Source organism: Amblyomma maculatum, chromosome 1 (assembly GCF_055883805.1).
Source record: "Amblyomma maculatum isolate TAMU_Amacu chromosome 1, ASM5588380v1, whole genome shotgun sequence".
In the NCBI taxonomy this organism is placed as follows: domain Eukaryota; kingdom Metazoa; phylum Arthropoda; class Arachnida; order Ixodida; family Ixodidae; genus Amblyomma; species Amblyomma maculatum.
Window position 1 is genome coordinate 214,955,650 of NC_139344.1, and position 22,774 is coordinate 214,978,423.

The 22,774-nt window shown below is 43.1% G+C and overlaps 1 protein-coding gene across 5 annotated transcripts in view; it reads left to right on the plus strand.

The window, feature by feature from the left end:
• The window catches only part of Obsc (Obscurin), a 195,875-nt gene that overhangs the window by 20,434 nt on the left and 152,667 nt on the right, over positions 1 to 22,774 (plus strand). For all 5 annotated transcript variants that reach the window (XM_084590270.1, XM_084590275.1, XM_084590271.1 and 2 more), the window contains exons 2-3: positions 787 to 848; positions 2,381 to 3,000. In XM_084590270.1, the coding sequence (XP_084446396.1) occupies positions 800 to 848; positions 2,381 to 3,000 (669 nt within the window). In that variant the 5' untranslated portion in view covers positions 787 to 799. The remainder of the gene's footprint in view (positions 1 to 786; positions 849 to 2,380; positions 3,001 to 22,774) is intronic.

Sequence of the window (22,774 nt, forward strand, 5' to 3'; positions counted from 1 at the left end):
TTTAATGTGATAGCATAAGACTCCACATGAAAAGAAACACCCAGCGGTGTGAGAACATTCCCTGCTTCGTCAAGAGGTTGGGGACGTCGCAGGGTCACGTGACTTATAACCGAACTATGTCTGTTTGGCGGTGTGCGATTTCATGATACTTCGTGACTTGGCAGAGTTTGCAGGTACGCTGGTAGCGTGTAGATGAGCGGTGGCGGGCTCGGCTATAGTTAGCAGCTGTGCTTGATAGTGTGCAGACATATCTAGACAGCTCCCCATATCAGACTGAAACGGAGTCAGAATTAAAGCCGCCAGTGGAAAAACAGTCCGAAGTCGCTGAGTTGGATCCGCAATCTACTATAAGTGCGTTAAAAGTGCAACGACACAAAAAAGTGACGACGAGCTCGTCGGGCTGCAATGAGAGTATCCTGTAGGAGCAGCGACATTTTTAATGCAGTCACATTTACTATCGAGGTGACTTAAGCATCGAGAGGCGGCAGCTTTTCGAGGGAGGCAAAAAGCAAGGCGCCCGTGTGTTGTGCGAAGTTAGTGCAAGTTATTGAACCCCAGGTGGTTGAAATTTTCGGAGACTAATCCACTACGGCGTCCCTCGTAGCCTCATTCGCTTTGGGACGTTAAAACCCTACAAATCTAATCAACATAATTTGTTCTGCACATTTAACTCATGCTTATAGTTTCCACATATATTTAAATGTATACGAATTGTTGGCACAAGTAAGCTGCATGGCGCTGCAAGTTTTATTTCATCAGCATTTGGTTACTCATTCATACTTCCAGATAGGTGCTGAAGATGTCTTACTCAAGGTCATCATACTCAAGATCTTCGAAGTTCAGCGAAGGTGAGTGAACATGCCAGTGCAGTATTTAGTCAGTACCATTTCCTGCTTAGTTCAGAGACACGCGAAGTGCAGTTTGTGCAAAGTAGAATGTAGTCTTCGTAATGCAAATGAAAACAGAAATTGCTATGGCCATTACGAACTTGGTAAAACGAGGAGATTCTGGATTAGTGAAGTTATATTGGTAATAATGCGCATTCACAATACAATATATATTATACCCAGATTTATAATGTGTAGCATTAATATTTACGTATGACTAAATTACCTACTTAGTTACGCTTTGCGAGCTGCCATTCTTACATTACCTTAGTTTACATAGATGTTTGTCGAGAGGTTCATGAGCCAGTATAATGATATATTTATTGTCGAATTTTGTTTTTGTAGCATATATTTATCTATTTTATCCAACACAAACAAGAATGTATTTTCGTAGTGTTCAAGCGTGACGCAACACAAATGACGAGGGTAAAAAAGGCAGCACGGGAGCCGGAACCATAGTACGACCGATCATCAGCTTATCTAATTCTCTGTGGTGTTAAAATATCTGCTGATGGTGTTACCATTAGCTTTCAAATACTGCATTCTGGGCTATCACATTTAATAGTGAGGCAGCTGTGGAATATTGTAAGATACTATTTTTACCACTTTTGGGAATAGTCCACTGCTCTAATACGTAGAAAAATTCTGCTTTTAAACCTTGTCCTGTGCTTTTACCCAGTAGTTAAGACTACCATGAGAAACAATGGGGGTCGTTTCTGATAATAAAAAGCAGAAAGCTGGAAGCGTCCCGAGTGAGGATTTGCAGAATTATTGATTGTTATGGTGAAGTCTTGCGATCTACGAAAAAAGAAAATGTGGCCATAAACAGCTTTCCATCGAAAAATATGCGCTTTGCCAGAATTTCTAGGTGCGAATACGTGTTAGATTGTCAGTTAAGCTTCCGAGTATTCGTCATCCACCCGGGGACAGGGAAGCGGCGGAAAACGACGAATCCTTGAGGACTTCTCCAATATGCACCTGTGCATATCAGGTGGGGAAGAAAAGGCCCAGACGTTTCCTCGATGGAAAGTAATCATAATTTGATAATTACCCCAAAACGTCGTCGCATGCTTTCTGTACAATCTTAATGAGTTGATAGCCTGCGATGTCTTCCCATTGAGTTTCACGGAGTCACCAACAGCTTGCAAACGGAGTGCGAAAGAGTCTCATAGCACGCCAGGCTTCTATGTAGCAGGTGTCAAGTTCGCATTTTGTTTTACTGATACTGTACGCGACTACGCCATACTTACAGTACTAGATTCTTAGATTTTTTTGCTATTATACGGGCAAGAATGCAGGCAAGTATCTTCTTGTGGGCAGCCTCAGTCGTAATAGCTGCTCACCATTGGTGCCTATCATGCCATGTTCTTACTCTTTATTCTTCGTCGCCGTGTCATGAAATATCGAGATGCCGGTCGAAGGCGGTTATACATGCCAACCCTTTTCCACTTGAGCACGCTTACAAACTGCAATTCTGTCACCCTTCGGCGCAGGGCTGTCGGACGAGAGATCCAGCCGGGCCTCCGCACGCAGCTCTTCGCTGCTGGACTCGGACATCAGCAGCAGCATGACGTCGTCGCGGCGCGTGATGCGCGCCACGTCGTACGGTGACGAGGGCGGTACCAGCTTCTCGTCGTCCACGGTGCGCCGGAGCTCGCGTCTCTCGGCTCTCGAGGACGACGACATCGGGTCAAGGATGCAGAGCAGCAGCGTGCGCACTTCGAGGCTGAGCTCCCGAAACGACGACGACTTTGGATCCACCGCGATCTCCCGACGGCCTTTCGCCATATCGAGCGGCGACTCTTTCGATAGCAGCCGCAAATCCTCGCTCTCGTCCAGCATCCTCGGCGAGTCGGTCGACAGCTCGGCGTCGCGAGCCCTGCGGCGCCTGAGCAAGGACGACGACAAGGAGATCTTCACCAGCAAGCGCTCTAAGCTCACCTCCAAGTCGTCCTTCGACGTCGATGAGTCGAGCGCGTCCGTGCGCTACAGCAGCACCAAGATCACCAGCAGCATCGAGTCCAGTGACCTTGGGGGTGCCGCCTACTCGGCCACCAAGAGCAGCTACAGCTACAAGGACTCGGCTGGCTCGGCTACCGAACCAGAAGCTGGGGTAAGTCATTTGCTCCGTCAGAAAGCATCGTTTAATACAGTAGGCAGTGAGTTACACGTCACGGCGCACCTTGCGTGAGCTAAAGTCCTCAACCTGAACCAAGCCGGGGCCCAAGCACGCGGGAGTGAAAGTGAATTTTTACTATGGGCAGTCACTGGAGCCCCTAAAGAACATTGTTTGCAACATAATAACATTTAGTGCGTTACATTTGTTTCCCGAAGCCTTTACCTGCTGGAGAGGAGGGAAACATTTCGAAGAATGTTTCGGAGTGTCCAGACATATTTGTAGCAGTAGCGGCAGCGCAACTGATCATAAAATTTTGACCATGGCAAATTTGACAGTTGTGGCTTGAAAAGAGGGAAAAAAAGGAAGCAGTGAGGCAGCAGTAGGGAACTTCTTATCGCCAATGTTTCTTAAAAGACATTTACGTAAAAAATGCCGTACGTTTTGTTGTTGCAGTTTTATTGGGTAAATATTTTCCACATGGACTAAAACGCTCGAAATTAGGTCCTCGAGAAAGAGAGACCAACGAAAAAGAGCGTGTTAGAGGTTCACTCATCGCGTTGCTATGCATCGGCTCATCCTTGCTCCTAAATCGCGAGCAGCCATACGCACTGCTCGTACGTTTTGCAGGCACATGCAAAAATATCGTTCGGATCGAGTAAGCACGTATTAAAAAACATTCTGCCATTTTCAATTTCTTGCGACGTTATTTAAATACCTAAGTCATTTCGCGTACCTCAATGTGTTATTTGGAAACAAAGTAATGTATTTTACTAGTTAAATACTGTATCAGTAGGAAACATAAATGTGCCCTGGCATATTAGAGGTGACCGTCCGAAATAGTGGTGAAGCTTTTTTACGATCGCCCGTAACAGTAAGTGCTTGGAACAGATTGAACAACATAGTCGTGCATGCGCACATTCATGGCTGCCGCACAGAAGTTCATTAACGTGCGCTTGCATCTCGCAGCACACGGGCGCCTAGCTTCTCGCCTCCATCGAAAAGCGGCCTCCGCGTCCGGGATTCGATCTCGCATCTTTGGGCGCAGTAGTAGAGCGCCCTAAGCACTACACCACTGCACCGGGATGGTACCTTCTCCTAATCAACTTCCCCGCCTTCTTTCTTTCATCTCCTAAGTACGCGGGATCGAATCCCGGCCTCGGCGGCAGCTTTTCGATGGAGGCGAAAAGCAAGGGGCCCGTGTGCTGTGCGACGCCAGTGCAGGTTAAAGAACCCCAGGTGGTCGAAATTTCCGGAGTCCTCCACTACGGCGTCTCTCATAGCCTGAGTTGCTTTGGGACGTTAAACCCCACAAACCAACCTTCTTTCTCTCATTGCTTTTTGACAGCACAAGTTTCAGTGAGACACATGGAATCCGGCTTGTGTCCTCGCCTTAGATGCCTGTAGTTGCCAGTTCGGGAGAGCATTCCTTTCGTCATTTTGCTTCGCGTTATGTTTGCATGTGTTGATAACATGAGTTGTTGGGCGTCTAGAAACGCGTCGGACACTTAGCATGAAATGCTTTCGCTTTATTTCTACACTTATCTTTGCTCTGCGCGTAGGTGCCGCTCGGCTCGCCTCCTCTAAATCACACGGCGAGCGCAGCGCGATGCTATGTATGCGTTGCCCTGCACTCGTCCCACCACTAATTCTATGCAGCCCATAAAATTTAAAAAAAAAACGAGGCATGCACAAAATAAACCGATCCTGCAATTTGTATTGCTCATGCCATCGCCCGCAAAAGTCGCCAAGTGCGCACAAGTTCCATACACTAGAATGTTTAGGCTTAGGTTGTTGCCCAAGGGAACGGCGGAAGTTACTTATATTATAGAAACGCAAAGCTTTCGTGTCGTGCAGTGGTTATATGCATATAACTGACAAAGTGCAACATGACTGAACATTTTGCAAAGACTACATCAATAGAGCTTAAAAATTCGCACATGGCGTATTTGACTGTCGCGACACCATCTCCGAGTTCCTTTGGGGCTTTTCATGAGGCCGAGGCAGTGATCAAACTAGTGAAACTAGAGGCGCCATTATTACATCCTAACTTTTAAACAAACCACTTCTCTCACGAAGTTTCAATTGTCAATCTTGCCACGTAAGCATGTCGTAGACGCATTCATCTCCATAAAACTTCTTGAGCTTGGCATATTCGTTGAATTATGCGTACAAAAAGGCATCAAGATTGTGTATAAATATTTTTATACCACCTATATTCTTATGCATGACCTATTTTATAATGACTCGTTTGTCAAATAAAGCTGCTAGGAAAACATGCGCTCTACGTTGCACTTGCCTTGTACAAAATGGTACCTTTCTCACGAGCTGTAAGGCGTTGCGTCAAAGATGGTCAGCTTTTCTGTGAAGGTCGACGCAAATGGATAACTCTTCATAGCCCTTGCTGAGTGTGAACTCGTTCCAGCGATGCAGTCGCGTAGACAAACCAAAGAGTTGCGAACTTGGTTTACACTTCGCATCGCTTACCTCAGTGATGGCAAAGCTACTTTTGCAGCAGTGCAAGGAAGAGTTCAAAAGCTGGGCAAAGCTACTTTTGCAGCAGTGCAAGGAAGAGTTCAAAAGCTGAAAACCCGACGAGGTAGGACTCGATCGCTGTGGCGCATGAGGTAAAAATGCAAACTCCCGCCTGTTAAGCTGCTCCAAGAAAGCGCTCTAACTGAGTCAAATATTCCCCACTCTTGGAGGTCGGTACAACAACTAGCGGAATGCTGAAGTATATTTCCTGAAGCAACTGGGTAAAAAAGCTTTAAGCGAAGATGTGCGCGGATTTATTCCTGTATGGAGTATGTACCTGTATGGATGGAGTGTGTACCTAAATGTACCTGGTTCGCTCCCGGGTTTCGGTACCATAAATTGCAGAAGAAGGAAGGCACACCACTCGTTGCTAGCCGTTTTTTTACTGCGGTCCCAATATGGCGCTCACTTTGCTTCTCGAGCTCCACGTCCTTGCGCTTCCCCTTCCTTTTCGTCCTTCTCAACCATCAGGCTCAAATCTTTAACAGTTATCGCACTTTTAGCATAGTTCATTTGAATGAAGTCAATAGTCCCCGAAACCAAGAAAGTCATAAGGCAATGGTTTATTTATTATTTGTGGTGTCGATAAATGACAAATTGTGCAAGCATTTTGACACGAAAGATAATTCATTAGAAAGTAAAAGAAAAACAACTTGCTTGTGGTAATGGGATCCGAATGCACGACCAACTTTAACCCCAAGACCTCCTTCCGTGGCCTCAACGTGTGGGGTCGGAAAATTCGGGGGCACTAAGGCCCCGTTTAGATGTGACGCGATAGTGCTAATGGGTCTTGTCAGGAGCCTGGGGTCCTGTGTGCATATCACATCGCAGACACCGATACCCATTCAATTTTTGTTTATTTACCGCAATTCACACAAGGCCTGCCTTCAGCCAAGATGAACGAAAGTGCCTCGATGGCCTTTAAACGATAAAAAGGGAAAGCCTCGATGACCTTGAGATGGCATCTCTGACTCTAACCCAAAGGAAACATGTTCGATTTCCATCTCATTATCCCAACTTTATTTTCAGCGCAATTCTTTAATTTATATTATTACAGGTGATGTTTGAGTCGTACTTTTAATACCAGTTTATCTGATGTTTTATTCACTTCAAATTTCGTGCGATGTCATGACCCTCTCGACAAATTTAGATTTCATGGACAGAACAACGCCGACAATTACGCCGAGTTTTTTCTATGAACGAGTATCGCGTTAAAATTCATTTCGAACACTACACGTGGTTGGGTATGGGATGGTTTGGAATGCCACTAATAAGGAGAATGATTAAATAAAGCAGAAATCTGGGCGAGTTGGTGAACGTTCATGATGCAAAAAATAGCGCGAAGAACACACGGACAGAAAGGACGACGCAGACAAGCGCTAACTCGCAACTAAGGTTTATTGCTGATAACACGCAATATGTACATGACACACGGAAAAACACAGATCAAAACAGGTTCCCTCGGGAACTAGTCACGGGTAAAAAACCAACGCAGCAACACGTGTCACTCACCAAGGAAAGAACCGGGAAGAAAACATTTGTCATTAATGCTGCAACGCGGAAGCTAAAAAATCATACTCACAATCGACCAAGTTTACTGACGGCTGGCTGATAACAGATCGGGACTGATACGTATGTGGTAGGCCTCCACAATTTCGCTAAAAGACAGGTTTGGCAATCTCCCAGAGCATTGCCGTGCGTGTGGGGATTGTCCGGGTAAAGATAGAACACAAGCGATTAGTTGCAAACCTATCTTTGAATGCGCATGCATACTTTTCAAACACCCTGATCAGCTGGTCCGAGAAATTGTGGATGCCTCAGTTCAGTTCAATCGTTCAGTCGTGTCCGACTCTTCGTGACCCTGTGGACCATGTCACGCCACGCTTTCCGGTCTCTCACTATCTTCCTAACATCACATAACTTCATCTGCAGTGCCTCGAGGATGCCATCTAACCATCGCGTTCGCTGCCTACCCCTTCTCCGGTGACCCTCAACCTTTCCCAACATCAAATCTTTCTCCAGCGACTCCTCTCTTCTCATCAGATGACCAAAGTAGCTGAGCTTTAACTTTAGAATGTGGAGGCCTACCACATACGTATCAGTCCCGATCTGGTATCAGCCAGCCGTCGGTAAACTTGGCAGATTGTGAGCATGATTTTTTAGCTTCCGCCATGCAGCATTAATGACAAATGTTTTCTTCCCGGTTCTTTCCTTGATGAGTGACACATGTTGCTGCATTGGTATTTTACCCGTGACTAGTTCCCGAGGGAACCTGTTTTGATCTGTGTTTTTCCGTGTGTCATGTACATATTGCGTGTTATCAGCAATAAACCTTAGTTGCGAGTTAGTGCTTGTCTGCGTCGTCCTTTTTGTCCGTGAGTTCTTCGCGCTATACTTTACATCATAAGCAGAATGAAGCTCACATAAATTCTTTGGCGCTGTCTGCCCGATAACATACAGCGACGGATGCTTCCTGCAATAATTGGCAACACGCCGTCATTCTGCGGTGGTCAAAGCTGTCAGGATCCGTGGCATTAGGCTCGAGCAGCAAGCTGTGCTGAAGTGTGCGCCTATTTTATGACAGCGACTCGGCAGTACTGGTGATCAAACCCAGCACATCCTGCGTGCCAGCCTGATGCTCAAAGCACTCCAATGGAAAGCAGAATCCGGAGCCACCTACGTTTCTGTCGTCGCGTTGCTATAATTCTCAAGGAAACGTCTCCATGCCTGTAAATGTAGCTTCTCAGCATAATGAGGCTTGATGCGGAAAAGCCATTCTGAAAGCTCTTACTCGGAGGCGTTCTTTCCTGGCTAATGGGCTATTTTGCTCTTATGCATTGTCACTAACAGCTCGTAATAAGTGAAAGTACATATATATTTATAAACAAATAACCTGAATTAAACATAATTGGAGCTATACAGTCTAGAGGAGATCCTGCAATGCTGCAGCTGCAGAGACCCGCTCAACCATACAAACTATGAAGACAGACTGATTTTTTATATTCGTACCATTTTATACGAGTGCTTTATTCACAGATAATGTGTTGTTTTATCACAGGATAGTGTAAGGTGCTCTGTAGTCAGCATGCTAATAAAGCCAGCACTTGTAATGAAACCATAAACCCAGCAGCATAGAAAGTATGGCTGGAGTTGCCGATTTATTATTTTCTTCTCAAGCTAGAAATATGGACGCAAAAATGATAGCGCGCTATGTATGAAAGCAAACTGAACAAGTGCTGTGGGAGGTGTCAGGCCGAAAAGCAAGCCAACTTTTTGACGAGCGAACTCGTCTTCGTTTGGACGAAACATGTAATGCGAGAAGGAGGTTTCCTTTCGCTCGCTATTTAATCATAACCACCGCTCATGCTTCTCACTCAAAATGCGCCTGCAAATTTCGTTACTGTATTCCCACATTTTGTTTCCCGGGCCCGTATTCTGCAACTTCACATTCGTAATTTATGCCTGGCAATTACTGTAATTCAACTTCAATCTGCGATGCCGTGTCCGACAGCTGTGGCCATCATCCCACTTAAACTCACGTCCCAGTCCACATCCCCAGCCTTCAAGCAATGCCCCTTTTTAAGAGTAGAAAACATTATCCTCCTCCACATTCCGCTATTCTCCTTAGAGTAAAAAAAGAAAAAAAATGCTACCACCTCCTTTGCATAGGTGGGGATGTGTCAGCATGACGTAAACATAATTAACACGTTCATGACGGGTCTTGAACTAGTTGAATTTGAAGTCTTCACTGATGGTTATACAGATAATCAAGAAATATTAGTGGTTGATGTCAGTGTGGAGGAAGTGGCTGATGAAAGGAAGAGGTTGATGTTCACGCTGACTTCTGTCGTCCGGCGCATCCTGCGCTCTCCACCGTAGCGTTATTTCCATTGAAAATTTTGGTCACGGAAAAGTAAATAGAAAAGTAAATAGCTCAGCCAATGGGTAGATGTTTTTGTATCGATCCGTAAGTTCATTAGCAAAATGAAAGCAACAGCGTTGATGGTTTGGTGATGTTTCACTGACAGCAACGGGTTTCAGTGAACCGTAACTAAACGTCCCACCTCGCGATTACTAGACCTGAATTTTAAGAACAGGTCTACTAGTCGCGAGATGACGACTTCTATTTCAGCTCAGTGATTTAGACGGGAACATAGTTCGGCTCTATGTGAGAAAGATTGCGGTGAAATGGACTAGTTGGTGTAGAACACACCATGGACAACGACGTGGATGATATGAAATGCACGAGACAGAACGCATAATAACAAATGTAAAAGAACTGCAAGTTTTCAAATTTATCGTTCCAAAGCCACACGTAGGATAACTACACAATAACAGCTGGTGGTGTATATTGGCAAGATAACAACCAATCAAAGAGGAAGTATGCAGAAAGAAATGTTGGCCCCCAAGTTAGCTCACTGAAAAAATAAACACTAAAATTTTCAATTTCAAAACATGTGGTTGCTGCTTTGTTGTTTCTGTGTAATTTATCTCTGTTTATGGATCTAGCTCACCAATCATCACTGTCATGACTGGCCATCATCGAACGCCGCACAGAACGGTAACATTCATACAGCAATATGCCTTCATTTTTTTATATATTTTGCAAGTGACTAGATTTCTCAGTTGAATGGACATTTATCTTTCTTAATGTCGCAGGATGTTTTTTTTTTTTTTTAAGGTTGACCATTCTGAGGCGCTTATTTATTGGTTCTTACGCAAAAGTGGTGCCCAGAATATTGTTGGCTTTCTTCTAAAGGAGACGCATTTTACTGAGCTTTCTTAGGTCGCGACAATTTCTGCTTATGGACGTTCTGAAAACATGTAACGGGCACTGGCCCAGAAGGGGAGGACAATGGAAGACGACAGATTATACGATCATCTAAAACAGGTCTAATGAGCGCGCAGAACTACAAGATAGTCACACCCGAAAGAAATGACAAGGATCAAGTCAGAGTGAACGCTTAAATTATAAAAGGGCATCTAATAGCGCGAGTTAACTTGAAGTTGCGTTAACATGCTACTCTGAAGTACAAACGGTGGTTCGCTTAGAATACAGGACCTCATCGTTCGAATACAAAAAAAAAAAAAAAAGAAAGAACAACACATCACAGCATCTTCTGATTTTTCAGTGTTTCTTTAGGTTTGCTTGTCGGACATAAACAACAATGCGGCCGGTGTGAGCGCGCTCCAGACTACGGAATTCGCCAATGTGAAATCCAGAAGTTGTTTAAAATCAAACAAAAACTAGTGCAGCAAAGCAAGCACCTCGCTGTGCATTATATACCTTATACAAACAATTCGCTGCGCCCGCTTCGTACGCTACCATTGTGTTTACTGTCAGCGGAAGGATAAATGAGCACATATCAAATAGCGTGACAGACTAGGTCAAGAGGATTTTCTGAGCATTTGCTGCAGCTGGGAAAGGGAAGCACAGGTGAGGAATTTGTTTGCATTCTGAGGCATTATGGATCTTCTATATTCCTTTTGCGCAGGTATCGCTAATGCGGTCGTTGTTAAGCATAACGATAGAAACTAAACAGCTGGACACAATTCGTTTATTCGGTTCACGCCCTAAGCAGGGCTTATTCCGGCTGTTAGTCCCAGGCCTGTCTTCTTCAGGTGCTTCTTCACTAACCAATTTTTATCCCGTCCTATTAACGCGGCGAAGAAAACGCTGAAAGTGCGCCACCAAATTCTTTATGGGTAGCGTGATGAAAAAACAGCCAGAACTAACGCCTTTTTTATTTCGATGTTTACATACCACCTAATGGGTATTTAGGGAAGGCAAGGGGAGGGAAAAATGCTGTCAGCTACAAATAGTGTCCACACAAAGGAAGCTGCATGTACAGACAATAGATAAATGAAGCAAGCAACGAGAAAAGGCACGCCTATCAAGCGATCATTGGGCCTTGTATGCCTGAAACACTCTAGAAACGAGATGAAAAAAGTAGCAGAAGAGACGCTAGGAATTGTGACCGCAACGTGGCCGCTACAAAAAACAAAATCAACAACGCGAAAAGACAGCAGAAAAATAGACGACCCAAAAGAGCCACAAGCAAGACAAGCATTATTGTAATCAGAAAAAGGATTATATATATATATCGGGTCTTGAATATTTGGGGGCTGGGATTTAAAAAATTCCTATGCAAAATCTACTACCCCATTCGAGCTGAAATAACGTTCACAAAGTAGCAAAAGATAGTCTACGTTATCTGATAAATGATTCAACATCGGTACTTGCCTAGATTTTCCGAAATCGAGAAAAAACTGCTCTCGGCGGCGTGCACAATTTTTGCAGAAGAGAGTCGAAAAGCTATTTTAACATGACGCGCCATCTGTCGGGCAGCGAGGCAAGCGCGCCAACGGCCGGGATGGAACTTGTCTCACTGTTCGACAGATGGCGCATCATGTTAAAATAGCTTTTCGACTGTCTTCTGCGAAAATTGTGCACGCCACCGAGAGCAGTTTTTTCTCGATTTCGAGAAATCTAGGCAAGTACCGATGTTGACTCACTTATCAGATAACGTAGACGATATTTTGCTACTTTGTGAACGTTATTTCAGCTCGAATGGTGTAGTAGATTTTGCATAGGAATGTTTTAAATCCCAGCCCCCAAATATTCAAAACCCTGTATATATATATATATATATATATATATATATATATATATATATATATATATATATATATATATATATATATATATATATATATACACGAGTCGCTCATGGAGTAATATATATATATATATATATATATATATATATATATATATATATATATATATATTACTCGAATATAATAATCTTTTTCTGACCTGAAAAATATGCACAAACTTGGTTTTGCGCCATAAACTGTAGCACGTAACGTTGTAGTTTGGTAGGGAAGACAATGTCTGAATGGCAGCATAACAGCTGCGTCACAATTCTGCCCTAAAGAAGGTGGGCGTTTGGAGGTACAAACTGTCTAATTCGGGGATTTCTTCGGTTTAATCAGTTACAGGAACAACTGTTCTGAAACCTTTGGAAACAAGAATATGAAAGAAAGACTACGTCTTGGTCGAAAGTGGGTGCAAGTATGAATACATCAGAGAAAACACGCAGACCATTCGAGGGCGGCACATGATGGCAGTTGCTGCGCTCGAGTCCTTGGCTGCTGGACGTTTCCTTGACTAGCTTCGTGGTTTGCGAAGCTGAGGCCGCCACTTTCCCTTAGAACTGGAAAGCATGCGTGGATATTCCCCGCAAAGCTCCTCCAGACACAGACGCTACTATCGCATTTTCTCGCCATTGCAGGCTCGCGTGTCAGGATACCAAACTTTCTCGCAGCCATCGCTTGGGATCGCTTTCGTACTAAAATGCTACAATGAGGATGACGCATGTGCTGTATGTGGTAACTCCAGTGAAACAATTGACCATGTTATACTCGAATGTAATGGAATCCATCCGGAAGTCAATGCAGGCGCAGTCACTCTTCCTGAAGCTCTTGGGTTATGAGATACCAGTGGCCGGGTGAATAAACTGGCGGTGGAAACTAGCAAAAAACGACTGGAAGATTGGTGGCTTAAAAGCAGAAAAGGGACATAACGTTAATAATGTAGAAACAAAAATTCAATAAATAGAATGATGGTATAGTTAACCAAAACAATAATTAAGATATAGGGAGAAAAATGAGCATGATAGCTACTGCTACCACCCCGTTCCAAAGGGGACGCTCCTATATTCCATCCATCCCAGCTATGCATATCTTAATGACTGCAAAGTGACACTGTGTAATATCGGTAAGCAATGGCTCAAAAACTCAAATTAATCCTCATTCAAGAAATTGTTGGGATCCATGGCTCTGTGCGACGAATGCAATACATTCTATGGTTGGTATGAGATCATGTGCGGCTGCATTGCGGGGGAGAATTTATATTTCAGACTTAGCTCTGACTAATTCTTTTCTCAATTAGATTTCGATCAACGAAAGGATCAAGCAAGTTTTTGTAAAGGGTACTCAATGTCGATGATGTCCATATATCAATCAGGGGATAGAAAAATGCTCGGAATGTAACCAACTCCTATGCATGACGTTCATTGATAACGAAAAGGCATTTGACTCGGTCGAAACCTCGGCAGCCATACGGGCGTTGCGAAATCAGTGGGTAGATTAGCCGTATGTGAAAGCACTGAAATATACAGTGGCGGCATGGTAAATATATAGTTATGCATAAAGGAAGTAATATATTCCCTATAAGGAAAGGTGTTAGGCATGAAGACACGATCTCCGTTGTACTGTTCGCAGCTTGCTTAGAGGAAGTATTCAGAGATTTGGAAGGGGGAAGTTAGGGATAAGGAATGGTGGAGAATACCTCAGTAATCTGCGATTTGCTGATGACATTGCGTTGTCAAGTAACTCAGGGGGTTATTTGCAAAGAATGACTGATGACCTAGACAGGAAAAGTAGAAAGGTAGGCTTGAAAATCAATATGCGGAATGTTAAGGTAACGCGCTCAACAGCCTCGGGAAGGATCAGCACTTAACAATAGGTGTCGATGCACTCAATTAACTTTATGAGATAGGAAGTGCGCAGAGTGTGTCAGAGAAATGACAAGTGTGAATGATAGTCTAGTGGAAATCAAGAAGAAATGCGCATGGGCAGGGTATGTAGTGCGAAGAGAGGTCAACTGGTAGTCGCTAAGGGTAGCAAATTGGATTCCAAGGGAAGGAAAGCGTAGCAGGGGACGGCAGTAACTTGGGTGGGCGAGGTTAAGAAGTTCGCAGGGGTCAAGTGAATGCAGATAGCACAGGACCGGTTTAATTGGAGAAATATGGAAGAGGCCTTTGCCCTGCAGTGGGCATAGTCAGGCTGCGGCTGCTGCTGCTGCTGCTGCTGCTGCTGCTGCTGATGATGATGATGGTGGTGATGATGATGATCATAATTATTGTCTTGAACTCTTTCCTTCTTGCAAATGAGAGCTATTGGTTCTTTTTGGAAAACTCCGGGGCCCTATTCTTGTTTTGTTGATTCTGCTCCTCGCCTTACATTTGGTGAATAAAGTATTTTACTAAACTTCCATACCTATAGGCGTGAAAGATGCACCAACAGATGCAGAAACATTACAGAAAATTGTTATATGCCTTCAAAACCACCGAATGTTTTATGCATTTGATTTGTTTTGTTCTTGCAGCTGAAAACATCTATTCGTCTTGTACGTAGCAATCTCAATAAAGCCTACACATCACTGCCAGAGCACCCGGAATTTTCGTTGTGGTGAACACTTTGTCAATCGCCAAGCGTATACGCGGCGAAAATTCCTTCAGGGTGCCTTCCTGACATACCTGTTTGTTCACGGGTTGGTACTGCGCCAGGTGGAGGTCGAAAGTGGCGATACAATTTCTCAGACTGTGTAGAGACGAAGCTGACTCCAGCGCCTTTTTAAACCCATGAGGATTACCAAGTGTGCATTTCATGTTCATTCTCAGTCTGTCATTTAGGTTAGAATGATTATTTTAAGTCATATTGATACCAAAAAACATTCAGTCCTGACACCAACAAAATGATTTCGCTTACATAGTGCTCGATCCCGTAGCAGTGCACGCTTCGCACCGACGATAGAGCGACCTCATTCACGAAAGGTATGGGCAGCCTGATCGCTTATTGTGTCCATCTGTCGAAACCCTGCTAGTATGTTCATGTATAATTTTACGAATGTCTGTGATTTTCACCTCACACGTAGCGTGAGCTGAAAGTCACGAATGAAAAAGTGCGGTTGCAGCATTCATCAGGCACTTCTGATTAATCATTCCAGCATTAGGGGGAATTTTTCCTCCTTCTATAGCTTCAAGAATAAATATTTGATTGTTCCACTTAAAACTGGCGTCTTCGGCAAAATGCACTGGGGTGTAGCGCACTGCAGGGCGAGTTGGTCCTGCATAATCGCAACAAGGACAGGACAATATGTTTAAGGAACGTCGTCGGCGAGCATCGCATCTTTTCTTCTTTTGTCCTCTCCTTGTTGCGCCAAGACTATTCTAAGAGAGGAAAGCAATTCTGTTTAGAAACGACAAGTTACTTTGGCTGAAGTGGGTAAAGAAATGAAATGGCCTGGAATCTACGAAAACTATATGTCGCTTATGGAACCAACTTCCGTGCTTCATGTTTGTCCCTGCTGATTTTTTGAATGCTAGTTGGAGCATACACATATAAATTTACCTCGACCTCGTAGCAGGCACCAATTTACTGGTAGCTTGCTAATTTTGCTTTAAAGCTCACACATAGTTGCGCACAAGATGATGGCCCCGACGTCACGTGATCATTTGAAGATTGCAACACTTTCAAGTCGTCGTGCGGACGCCAGTCGGTAAACACATTGTTTATCGTAAAGAATGAAGAGCTGGTAAAAAAAAAAAAAAATTCAGTACCCCATACGTACCTTACGGTGTTTACATAAATATCTTGTGTTCACACATAACGCCTTATATTTATGTTTCTGCTTCCACCGCCTGCCACCCTCGATTACGGGGTCATATAACCACCTCTTTGTTGCCGAGTTCAAACTGGTGTAATTTGGGAAATGATGATACTTCGGTGAAGAAATTCCACAAGCGAAATTATACGTGAATTTCAGGTTGGGAGCTGAAAATAAAAAGAAGGCAGGAAGAGAAAGATGAACCTTACCCACGGGTTTGGCAGCGCAAGCTTCTTGCAGTTAGTACTGGACTGGCAATCCAGTGACACTGTTCTGGCACTGAAAGGAGGGCCCTAGTTCATTTCACTTGGGAACTGAGAGTAACGACATCTCACAAATTGATTTTTAGGACAGGTCTATGGCAGTTCGTCAAAGCGTGTTGCCCAGTATAAGAATGACAATACCTATTTGTGTAAAAAAGAAAAGCGCAGAATTTAGCTGCATATTCTTTCTTACATTAAAATTTTCACGAAAAGAAAGTTTGTATTGTGCTCTTGGTCGGCTTTTACAAGCACACGCTGCTGTGAGAAATGATAACAAGCAAATAGTTAATTTGTTACCGCGAACATGAAAGAATTGTCCTTCCGCTTCACATTGATGATGAAAGTTTAGCAGAGGAATTCTGAATCAGTATAGACGGTAAAAACGAAAACGGTGTGATTCAGAATATGATGGACAGTAATGAATATGAGTTTCCAACAACGCACTGAAACCTAAAAACATCTAAAATATTACCGTTTTCAGCATCAGTCAGGAGTGCTTAAGCACATATAACCTTGTCAAAATTTACCCAGAAGTGTCACGTTCGTACTTTACTTGGCTGGCGTCTCGCCGAAAGCATGGGCTAGGCGGCATGCAGTGAAATTATCCATAGAGTGAAGTTCAGAAGTTTATATCTGCCAAATGATATTAATTGAAAATTAAGATACAATATTTCTGCTATCGTTAAACCTCTAAACTATTGATGCAGGGCCCTGAATTTGAGAAAGATAAAACTCTATTCCCATTGTGAGCGAATAAAATTAGTTAAAATCGTACGGTTTCTTTCACTTTGTGCATAAAATCTCGCGGCGCTTGGCGTTATTTAAAGCGAATAGAGCAGCACACTGGGAGGTTGTGAACTGATGAGGAACTGATAACTTTCAGAGGACAAGTATACTTTTGTGAGAAAGCCTTAGTATAAGGTTCTTGCTTCCCAGCATTCCCGCGGTGGTTGAACGATTGCAGGGACAGTTTCACGGTGTAACTAAAAACTGACGTAAAAAAATAAAGAAAAAAAACGCTCGCCGGCTGTTTATGTCACAGCCACGGTCGCAATTCTAACTCTCCCTAGCTGGTGCTGCCACCTGTCAGGTCCTCGATGAGACAGGCACTGCGCGGGACCCATGACGTCATGAGTTGAGGCAGGACCACTACGGCTTCTGGCGCCGCTTCCCGATTCGCGGCGCAGCAAGGGTGCCTAATTTTAGCCGTGGACGCATGAAGACAAATAAACCTTACCTCTTCCAAAAGCACCGCAAGAAAGAGGTGGCCGCCTCGAACTGTTTCTCTGTTTGCTCCATAGGTGTCGCACGAGCACCGCGCAAAGTGGATCAGAAAGCCGGAAACGCTATTACAGAACTATGCAAACATTTTGTGCATCCGTTATGCCAAGCTTTTATTTAATTTGGCACTGCTCGGAGTGCAGTTTTGTTTCCTTTTCTCTTGTGGCTATTTAACTAAATCGCCATGCCATTGAAATACCGATGCGGGCCGCAGCCTTTTCTTAAATCTGCTGCATTTGTTTTTTAATTATCCGTCGTATTATCCGATTACATTTAAACATAATTCTAACACGGTAAATTGAACCTCAAAAACAGATGAAGTGCTAGATTTCAAATGCGGCTTCGAAGTATGCATGTCCTGTTATGTGAGGAGTAGTCTCAAAACTTTCACGAAATTACATGTTTAGAGGCATGCATAAAACTCGGAACCTTTTTGTATCACCAAAGGCACAGCGAAAATCTTGACGGAGTCTATTGGCCCTCAATCGCTTTATTAAAAAATAAACTATCAAGAAGAGCCATTTTAATCTTAATACCTCACGAAATCGATGCTCAGTTTTTTTTTCTATATAAATATTACATGTAATTAACCACCCAAAAAGCTCAGCGAAAAAAAAAAATCAATTTACCGCGGACATAATTTCTCTGCATGCATGCGTGCCTGGCGCGAGATTAAAAAAAAAAATGTTATTAGCTCCACCCGCAGGTAAATTTTTGGTAAGCAAAATCTATGTGTTTGAGTTTTGCTTCTTCTCTTTCGAACATATTTGCCTTTCAAGCCTAGTAAATGACCTTTGGGAACACGTCCAGCTGTATATTTGTTAGTAATGCACTATACGGATATATTTTTGGGATCGTGTTTCCATAACTTTTCTCGTGGGAGGGGTCTGCGTAATTAGTCGGAGTATAAGCTCTAGCCAATCATGAAAGTCACTGAAATAAAAGTGCAGTCATGAAGACAAGCTAGCAGCATATCTTATGAATATGGCCTCTATTCTAGCTTAATACACCCGTTCTTATTAACTGCTGCTTTAGCTTCCGGCTCTCACCATTGAGGTGTGCTTGGCCTGTCATTTTTTTTTTTTTTTTCACAACACAGTAACTTAGCTTTTTTGTCGTCTTATTCTCTATTTCCAACCACGTTCACCCAGTCTGCTTCACGGCAGATAACCACAACATTGACCTACAAGCCTCGGCATGTCACCTGTTGCGCTTCATTGAGCGGGCGCTACGTCTGTCCTTTGCAGCCGCCGATAAGTCTCCAAAGCTCTGCAAATAATGAAAAAAAAAAAAAAAAAACGCAAGTCAGTGAAAAGCAGGGTCATTGGGAGTAACATATGTTGCCTGCTTCCGTGCAGTATCCGTCAGTACACCACGGTCAAAAGCAATGTGATACCTTCTTCGAAATATTAGGCCTAACAGTAGAAGAGACTTTCCCGATGGACTCGTATAACTGTGTTCAGAGTAGCGCTGGTCAATCGGGCAACTTTGAGCCTCTAAAAATATTTTGATGAAAAATGTTTTTAGTGACATCGTATCGACCTCATCGGGGTTATCGCATGTTTATTTGCTAAATGGAGCCGGAAATGTGCCGCAGTGCAGATTGGCGGCTACTGTCTACATTAAATCTTTCTAGTGAAGACACACGCACATCGTGCATGAAAACGCAACTTGAAAGTAAAATATAAATTGCGCCGTGAGCTGTTCAATGAGGACACTTGAGCTTCTACATTTGGCTCAACCAGTTGAGCTCGAAATATTTTCTGATGTGGAAAAAAAAATCGGTTTTGCTGGTTTGCTTGAAAACTTCTATGTTGGATTGAGGTCATAATCGTCAGCCTTGTCGTGTGCTGTCAGCTTTGTTATAGGAGTGTTTGATTACAGCTTTAATGCATTCGATGGGGAAAGAAAGAAAGCTGCCCGAGAAGCAAAACACAGTTTCTTCTCTCGAAAATGTTTTGCGTTGATGTGCTGCATTGATAAAAATACTGTGAACCTTGCCGAACTTAGAAGCGTTGCTAAAGAACTGATCTTTATTGAAAAAATAAATAATCTAACCTCCCCTTTTCTTTACCTTCGTGATCTTATTTCTGGAACGCTGTATGGTATTTCCCGTTGAAATTATTAGACAACCATTATTCATTATACTGGACGTCTTTCTTGTTCTTTATAAGGACAGAAAGTTAAAAAAAAAAAGGCAACGGACTTTAGATTAATTGTAGCCCCGTGGCTATATTGCGGGCTAAGGTGGACACCAGATAGAATGCACAATGCTTCAATGAGTTGGCAAACACTGAATACCTCAATTAACTTTCCAATTTGCAGTTTAGAAGATATGTTGTCTTGGCAGAATTGGAGCACGAACACAGAAAAAGAAAAAGGCAGGGACAGACGCTGTACGTGTGTCTCGTCTTTTTCTCTGTCCGTGTCTTGTAGCGTTGTTGAACCGCTAATAATCAACCTCAACTAGCCCAATGTGCCGTCCTTCTTTTTCATCGAAAGAAAGGTTGCTTGAACGGATGTGTTGCGTGCTTTTCGTTGTATATTTCATTTCACTAAACATTCACCTAGCGTCTGGTATTCAGTCCTATAAGTTCCTTCTTCTTTTGGAATGTGCTACTTGTTTTTCTCGGGCTATTTAGAATGTCTCAACCCTAATTGTTGCGATGAGACAGCGTCAGTTGATTTAGTACGCACTGTTATTGTGTGTTTGTCAGGAAAAGTTTCTTGCAGCATTCATAGCAGCTACCACTACCAGGTGAGATTCTGCACACGATTGCGCACGATCCCCTTTTTCCGATTGTTCATTTCTAAATAAAATTCAACTAATGTTATTGGGGAGTATTTTCCGCTTTTGGGGGGCCACTGTATTTCGGTTGCATTTCTATCCAGTAAAACGGTAACACCAGTGACTACTATTGAGAGGTAAAAAAATGCACTTAGGTATTTATTGCTATGTGCGCTGAATACCAAAGTTATGTATGGAGGCGGAGAAAAAAGGGAGGGTAGCTTTGTGTTGCGCTGGTTTTTCCTTTTTTTAGGCGAAATGTTTTATTCGGAGTCTTCCCTGAGGGGATAAGAGTTTAGATGGTCACTTCAGGTCACACGTCATCACGTGACCTTTTTACGCGAAACGTATACAGCGCCGAAAAGCGATCGCCGTTGCTGTTGCCGTCTCCGTAACCCATTATTAAGAAAAACGGTGGAGAGAAAATACACATGAAAATTCGTCTCAAATTTATGACGCAACCTTTCTTTGCGCAGCGTTCAGGGTGACGTCATACCATTTCGCCTCTCATTTAGCCTCCATGTGGGAGTCGACGTGGACGCTATAGCTCGCAATAGGAATTCGAACCCACGACACGTGTACCGTGGACATGTGTACGTGTCCGCTTAGAAATGAGATAGTGAGCATTCCTTTCCCCCAAAAGCAGCGCAATAATTTAGAAGCATTCGCGGAATAAAAAGAAGGTGTTCAAAGTGTTTCGCATCTACTCTAAAGGCGAAGCTTTTGCGTCTCCTTAATTTTTTTAACTCTTTATATTTCGTAATGGGGTGCACTATTTTGCCTTCAGAGACCAATTTTATCACATTTATTATTGCAAGAAACATAAAAACGACGAGCCATTAAGGGTCGGACGTCAGTTTAAACGAGAAGATAATTTCAATCACACTTTTTTATTTTTGCGATTGCTGCACTGTAAAAGCCAACTTTAGTTAAGAGGAGATACCGTCGAACAATAATGGCTGGAAAGCGAGTGACATCTCGTTACAAATTGTGCAATGACTTGCTTGCTGCTAGTGCAATCACGATTCGCTCTTTGCGGTTTCATTAATGTCCGAAAAGCTAATCTCAAAGACGACTAGTAAAACGTTTTTTAATACGCAACAATATTAATAGCGCATAAGTATCGTTTGTTTCTTGTTTAGATGAGTGCATGCTGCGCATTTTACGACCACAGTGTTCGTAACAACAATGTAAAGCATGTTGTTATTTTTTGCCAGAGGAAACCTGGGGGGGAGGGGGGGGGGGGGGAGATGATCTTCGTTCGGAGCCAAAAACAAGGCAACCATAAATATCTTAGACGCACATAGCAGGCTCGTTACCTCTAGAGTTATTCATAAGACTAGCAAATACAACGAACGCCTTAGCTGCAATTAATAAACTAAAAGCTCTGGAGTTTGTTTAGCAAGTTAACCGCTTGCCTTCAGCGCCGAAAATTCAGTAGAAATTCGCTGTCACGACTGTGTCCAGCAGAAAAATAAAACTCAACGACCAAAATTCACGCAAGCAGTGATAATTTAATGGATAATCTTGTTTTGTAGTTGGAATCAAGCGAGCACAAAAACCCTGAAGCATTCTGAATAGTCATGCGCATATCGAGAAAGGCGCCATTGTGATTCGCTAGTTAACCAAGTTTGCGACTACTGTGAATCTAATTACATTATTTGTAGCCCAAAATAGTTACAGTGAGCACCTTTAGATACCCATCTATAGAACTGATAAGAAATAAAATCAAAAGCCCAAGAAATATCCATAACGGTTTAGCAGGTCCAGCTTGCTGGCTCGCCACTTTTAATTCTGAGGCGACTGAGGGATACTGTAAGACATTGTTATATAGTTAAGCACATATGTTTCCGATGCATGGCAAAAATTTGCTTTTAGATTTTCTTCGCTCGCAATGAATAATTGAAATTGCCATAGAAAACCAAGGAGATGAGTTTTTGAACATAACTGCGAGGAAAGTGTGGAATATTGAAAGATAATGTTGTGAAATTAATCACGGGAATGATCTACTTTTCCGATGTGTAGCAGAATTTTGCTCCTGAAGTTTGTCCTGAGCTCACGACGAGTAAACTACGACTCTCACAAAAAACCAATCGGCCGCGTTTGTGCACAATAATAGCAACAAACTACAAGCCTGCCGAAGGAAGATCTGGTAATATATTGGTTGTTATGATGAACGTTTATAATATATGAAAAACAAAACCTGTGTTCAAAAACGCTTTTATACAATTTGTGTAAAATTTCTGGATAATATTCCCAATCCGCTAAGGAGCAAACGAGGTGGACCAGAAATGCCTGCAATAAAACTACAACGCTGATCATAACTTCACAACCCTCAAAGACGCCAATTCATGCGAACTGAAGTTATGTCATAAAAAGGCTCAGTACAAACAGCACTGCAAGACGGGAGACATGAAAGAGACAACATGCAAGGCCGCCGCAGAGTTG